The sequence below is a fragment of the Tenrec ecaudatus genome, chromosome 7, assembly GCF_050624435.1.
Source record: "Tenrec ecaudatus isolate mTenEca1 chromosome 7, mTenEca1.hap1, whole genome shotgun sequence".
NCBI classification, from domain to species: Eukaryota; Metazoa; Chordata; class Mammalia; order Afrosoricida; family Tenrecidae; genus Tenrec; species Tenrec ecaudatus.
The window spans coordinates 117922265-117928264 of record NC_134536.1 but is presented as its reverse complement, the minus strand read 5'-3'; the positions used below and the strand labels follow the sequence as shown (position 1 = coordinate 117928264).

Sequence of the window (6000 nt, the reverse complement as noted above, 5' to 3'; positions counted from 1 at the left end):
TCCACCAGCCTTAAGATGGATTCGATTAACTGAGGGGCAGACAAATGAGAAAAGGCTCGTTTCTCAGTGTGGCCCATCCCTGGGGAGCTCGGGGGCAAAGCCAGCAGGGGGCCTATGTCCGGAAGGCAGGCCCACCGTGCCAGCACACACTTCCAACGAGACCCGGGGGGTGGGGTGTGTGTGTGTGTGTGTGAGTCACAAGGCCTGCTTTGAAACTAGCTTCCTGCGGGGCTTGCTGACTCTGTGTCTCCAGCTTGGGCTGCCGTGTGCACACCATGGCCCAGCACCCTCGCAGGGTGGCTTTCAGTCCCCTTCAGCCCCGCCCCGCCCGCCCGCCCGCCAGGTGTGGTCGATGACTAAGAGACCAGGTGCCTTCCTCAGCAGCTCCTTTCCAAAAGGGCTGAGGTGAGGGGCGGATGAGGAGGAAGAGACTCACTCACTGCACGGGCGAGCGGGGCTAGTTAAAAGCAAACCACCCCACAGCAAGACCAGACAAAACCGTTTTAAAGAAACAAAACACAACACACCACCACCACCTCTAAATTCTTTCCGTTACAGAATCCATCCACGTCGGAGACTTCACAATGCCGATGCCTTTATTTCCTCACAGCACCGACAGCCTGTCAGCCTCCCGAGCGCCTGGTTTACACAAGCCAAGGGCCGGCAAGGAGCGGGCATTCTCGAGTGCTGGAAATGCACCTAGGAGACGCTGCCCAACCTGGAGTCTACACATCGCCACGGTTACCTGGAACAGCCTCACTGCATCTCCTTCGATTAGCGCTACAGTCTGAACACGTATGCTTGCCAAGGTGTGCAAATCTACAAAACACAGTCATTTCTGAAGCACTGGAGAATTGTAATGGGGGGTGGGGGTGGGGTGGGGGGACTTCAACACAGAGTTGTGACAATTATTTGAAACGTAAAATTATTTACAACTGAACCCTTAGGGTCCTGATTCACAAAACTTAGCACATTTCATGATTGATTTCTGAGTTTTGTAGAATATGCCCTCCTCAGCTAAGATTTGGGGCGAATGGCTTTTAGAAAGAACCCTGCCAATAAACTTCCTGGAAACGGAGGGGAAATTAACAGCAGTGACGGCGTGCATTTGGCAAATAAATGTCAGTGCCCAAACTCACTGCCATCGAGTCCGTTCCGACTCACCTATGAGGGGCTTCAAAAGAGTTGGTAGAAACATGGAGCAGAAAGACCATGGGATTCCCCCCCAGTGTTCTGAAGCCCCCTAGACAACAGCAGTGTGACTGCATGGAGCCTGCAACACAGCAGGAGAAGGAATTCTCTCCCCTCTGTGGGTTAAAAACAGAAACGTCACTGCCAGTCATCAGAACTCAGGTGACGGACCATCTCCTTTCTTCCTACAGAGTGTGTTGGACCAGCACATTTCAACAGACACGTTCTCCTGACTGGCGGTGAAAGCTTGGGGACAAGGTGACCCGCTGTAGAAGCAACATCACAGATAAGGGGTTAGAAAGCCAACATTTTCCTTGAGACACGTTAATGGGCTTGAGTGTTTGTTATGCAAACAACGGAGAGGACTCAAAGAGAGTGGACAAGAATCTGTGTTTTTAACAGTGAAGGGGTAAGCCTCCACGAATCAGGTCCCTGGAGGTCTTTAGAACAACATTTACAGTAAACCTCCCAGCTCTGGAATGCAAAGTATAGTACAACGGTCAGTACACTACGTTTATGAAGCTGCTTCGGCAGCAAGGAGTTCCTCCAGAGGTGAGACTTAGAAAATGTACATGCTAGTTCACAATGCCTTTAGATACAATGTTATTAAAATACTTCCTGAATCATAAAAATACTTTACTATGTACATGTACACTGTATAAACTCTAGATTGGTCTACTGAAGGGAGCTTCCGAGCCCCCAGCGACTTGGTCTTCACCCCCTCCCGGGCGGCAGTCACGACACCGCAGCGCGTCTCCCTTCCCGCAGAACGTCTAGTTGGAAGAAGAGTCTGTTTTATTCCCGCTATATTTTACTTTCCTAAATGATGATCCAAGTAACTCTGGGCATTCACACAATTCAGTTGCAATTTGGTTGCACTTCATCATAAGGCTGTAGTTCATTTCGTCGGTGATGAGACTGTCTTGCTTGTAGTCAGGATGGTTTGCGACAAACTCCCGCATCCACCTGGCAACTGTCATCAGCTCTCCTGGAAAGAAAGGCAGGGAGGGGGTATAAATTAGGACCGGGGAAGCTAACAGAGGGCTCGCTTGTCTGAAAGAAAGCGACACTGAGTGGGCCAGGAGAAACACAACTCTACAGCAGGGTCCGTGTGACCTATCAGTGAAGCCGGCGTCAGGCTGCAGGCAGGCAGGGGGAACACGTACAGCCAGGTGCCGCGCTGACACACGGTGGCCATGCCCGCGCGCATAGGTGCGCCCATGTGGCCTGTAGCCACTGTGACGACAGAAGCTGGTGTGTGAGGAGGTGTCAGGAGGGCTGTGGGGCTGAGTTCCCCAGAGAGCTCTCGAACAAGCAGGCAGAAAAAATAAAGACAACGAAGATGCTGAGCGGATGGAGGGAAACCTGCAGCTCCACCATCTGGAGCAGGCTTGGGGCAGATATAGCCTAGCCCAGGGGCCACGTGAGGTCCGCCAAATCATCCGGCCCAGCCAACTTCACTCACCTCACCAAAGAGCAGCTGGTCCAGCGGTCACACGAGGGGTGAGTTAATTAAAGGATTGACCAGTCTGGCCCGGGGGGTTGATGTGAGAAATGTCCACATGGCTCTTGGCCTAAAAATGGTTCCCCAGCCCGGGTTTAGTGGGTGGTGGGTCTACAGCCATTCGCTGGGACTCCAGGACGTTTTTAGGCGCGTCAAGAGAACCACCAGCAGCTGCTGTCACTGTGGCTACTGCAGCCGTGAGCGGTCGCCTTGCGCAAGCCCTGCGCTAGAGACTGAATGTCATCTGAGGACCCAGAGAGAGTGGAGGTTTCTAGAACAGCCCCTGGGTGAGAAAGGCAGGACAGTCCATAGCAGTGATTACTGCCCTAGAAAAGGACTTCATCCACGGTTAAAAAAAGCCCAAGACGCGACACAGCAGACCCAGGGCAACATGGATGACAGGTAACCCCGACACCGGATTTCATGGTCGAAGATGCCATCGATTCTAGACGCGCCTTTCACTTTATCAGCCAGCGAGGAGGCGGAGGAGAAGAGGCCTGCTTACTAATCTAACTGCAGCGGCCAAAGATGACAGAGTGTGTCCAATCACAGACATGTTAAAACAGGACAAAACGGGCGTCAGTGAAACAGCATCCTGTAAATGCGGGCTTCAAGAAACCTGCGTGTCGTGAGATCCCGCCCATCACCATGAGCTAGAAAAGAAAGGGGGGAGGGGAGCGTACCCGACGCCCTCTTCTTAATGAGCTTCAGGTAGTTCAGAATGCTGCATCGCGTGTCCACATCCACTTCCATGTTTTCAAGGTAGGAGTTCAGAATTGGGATCAGCCCAGGAAACACCCCTTCCTGCAAAGAAGCAGCAGTGATTCGCTCCCTGCCAGGGGAGGGTGACTGGGAGGGGAGCTGTGGGGAGGGGGAGCGGGAGGGGGCAGGCCCCTACCTTCCCGTTGATGATGGTGTCGATGCTCATTAGGGTGTACTCCTCCTGGGCCAGCTCAGGGCTGCCCTGGGCCTTGCCACAGCCGTCCACCACCGCGTTGCCGCCTGCTGAAGGACAAGGAGAGTTGCTGAAAGGGCCTCGGCTTGCGGCACGCACTAAGCCTAGAAACCCAAGAGCACGCCATACCTTTGCAAATGTCCTTCCTGAAGTAGAACAATCCCCGCAAGACAGCATCTCGTTTCTGCGCAACTTTCATGTTTTCGTCCACCTGAGGGAGCAGAGTAACCCCGGCTACGTCAACGTGTCCTCGACCACACACAGAAGGGGCAGTGCCTGTCCTTCTGCCGTCAGGCCTCCCCTGACAATCCCACTTCCTTCTAATGTCTGGTCGCCAGGACAGACTGTTCACTCTCACGTGGGGCCTTCTTAGTGACAAGGGGGGCATTCTAAGAGAAGCTTACGAACAAAGACATATTCTTGTGACGAACGCCTCCCTTCCAGAGCACTTCTGTGATTGTGTCATGCAGGAGGTCTCTGGTGCTTGGAGGGAAGGGATGTGCCTGGCCACAGCACGGTGACCAAAGGTGCCGGGAAAAAGAACCACGGAGCAGAGCTAGAACCCAGCTCTCCTGACGTCGGACCTGTCACCAGTGCTCGTCCCATCATGCCCCTGGGGTCCCCCTGCCTCGCTTTGGTGAGGGAAGGGAGAGGAGAGAGGCAACAGGCTGCTGGGTGAGGGATGAGGTTGGCAGACGGTGGGGCCAGGCTCATGGTCCTCCGTGGGCAGAGAGCGGCCAAGCTAGTGGTCTATGCAGGGTGCCGCTGGCCATGCCAACTGACCAACACAACAATCTTTACTTTTTGGCTAATTCATTTTGCCAGTGAATTTTAAGGCTCTCCCAGTGGACCTATTAAGCCTTTCCACTGTAATCCCTCGCCTCCCCCCGCCCCCCGTAATGAAATCTTAGGTGGAACACCTCAACATACGAAACCTGTAGGGATCAGGAGAGGTTCAAGTTGAAGTCAGTTACGTGGCGCCACATCTCAGGAACTTAGTCTTTCCCTCAAATGCATTAATTATTTTTTACAGACCCTTATAAAAATGGGCATTTTTAGGAGCACTTCCAATAATCATCTAGAACGCCACCATGGTTCCAAACACCCCTTTCATTTTTGATAACATTTGTTTGCCCTTCTTAGCCTTCCTAAAATTTCTGCTTTTACAAAATAACGATGTATAAATTACAAAGGGCACATGAGGGAGGGGGGAGCGGGGAGGGAGGGGAAAAAAAAGAGGACCTGATGCAAAGAGCTTAAGTGGAGAGCAAATGTTTTCAGAATGATTGGGGCGGGGAATGTATAGATGTGCTTTATACAATTGATGTATGTATATGTACGGATTGTGATAAGAGTTGTATGAGCCCCTAATAAAACGTTTAAAAAACAAACAAAATACTCAAAAAAAAATTTCTGCTTTTAAAAAGTACATTCTAAAGCTATGGAAAAAATAATCTGTAAGCTACCAAGGGTTCCTGAGGGAGGGCAGGCAGGGAAGGGAGGGGGAAGAGATGGGAAGCGGATATCAGGGGCTCAAGTGGGAAGAAAATGCTTTGAAAATGATGACGGCATATGTGCAAATGTGCTGGACCCACTGGAGGAATGTATGGATTGTGATAAGAGATGGAAGAGCCCAAGTGAAATTTTTAAAGTACTTTTTATTATTGCTCACAATTATCAAATTGTTTATCTAACTGTTTAGGTTCATTTATTTTCCATCTTTTGTTTTCAGATAAGACCACTTAGCTGTGGTTTTCCCCTCCGGTGTCATTTTCCCAACACCTCACTTGCCTGTTCTCTCTTACGCCTTCTTTCATCTAAAAGCTATTTGGGAAAACCGTTTTCTTCCCAGAGGTTGCATTGCTCTTGGAGAGCTTTCTGCAGGGCTCTGATGGGAAGGGCCTGGCCGGCGGCCTGCTTTCAGGAAAGGAAGGCTTTCCCGCGTGCTGAATCCGCTTTGCTGTGTAGCGGGAGTGAAACCGTGTCCTCACTGGTACAGCGTACCCGCAACCACAGCACTCTGCCGGCTGCTCTTCCTGACTCGGCGACTCCACTGAAGGGGCAGATGGTGCCTCCTGGTGGCCGAGGCTGCAGCTCTCCACAGGGGTAGACAGTCTCACCTCCCGACTGCCGGTATGTGCACAGTGCCAGGCCACAAATTAAATGCACAGCGGAGGTCAGATCCCGTGGTTTGGCATTTGCTGACTCGGTGTCCATTAGTGGGACTGGCGAGCACTGAGGATACTTAGTACAAGATCTGCTCTCACACCCTGGCTCCTTCGCCAGGAAAACGACCCCAAAAAGCTCCTTTCCCCCACCTCTGCGGAGCCAGGGGCTCAGCAACTCCCAA

The 6000-nt window shown here is 51.9% G+C and overlaps 1 protein-coding gene across 2 annotated transcripts in view; it reads right to left on the bottom strand.

Moving 5' to 3' along the window:
• Positions 1–578: 578 nt before the first annotated feature.
• The window catches only part of GCLC (glutamate-cysteine ligase catalytic subunit), a 47226-nt gene continuing 41804 nt past the window's right edge, over positions 579–6000 (bottom strand). Inside the window, exons 13-16 of one of the 2 annotated variants that reach the window (XM_075554967.1) lie at positions 3780–3861; positions 3594–3700; positions 3379–3499; positions 579–2179 (exon numbers count right to left, since the gene is read on the bottom strand). In XM_075554967.1, the coding sequence (XP_075411082.1) occupies positions 1965–2179; positions 3379–3499; positions 3594–3700; positions 3780–3861 (525 nt within the window). In that variant the 3' untranslated portion in view covers positions 579–1964. The remainder of the gene's footprint in view (positions 2180–3378; positions 3500–3593; positions 3701–3779; positions 3862–6000) is intronic. The other variant, XM_075554968.1, reaches the window with a different exon arrangement.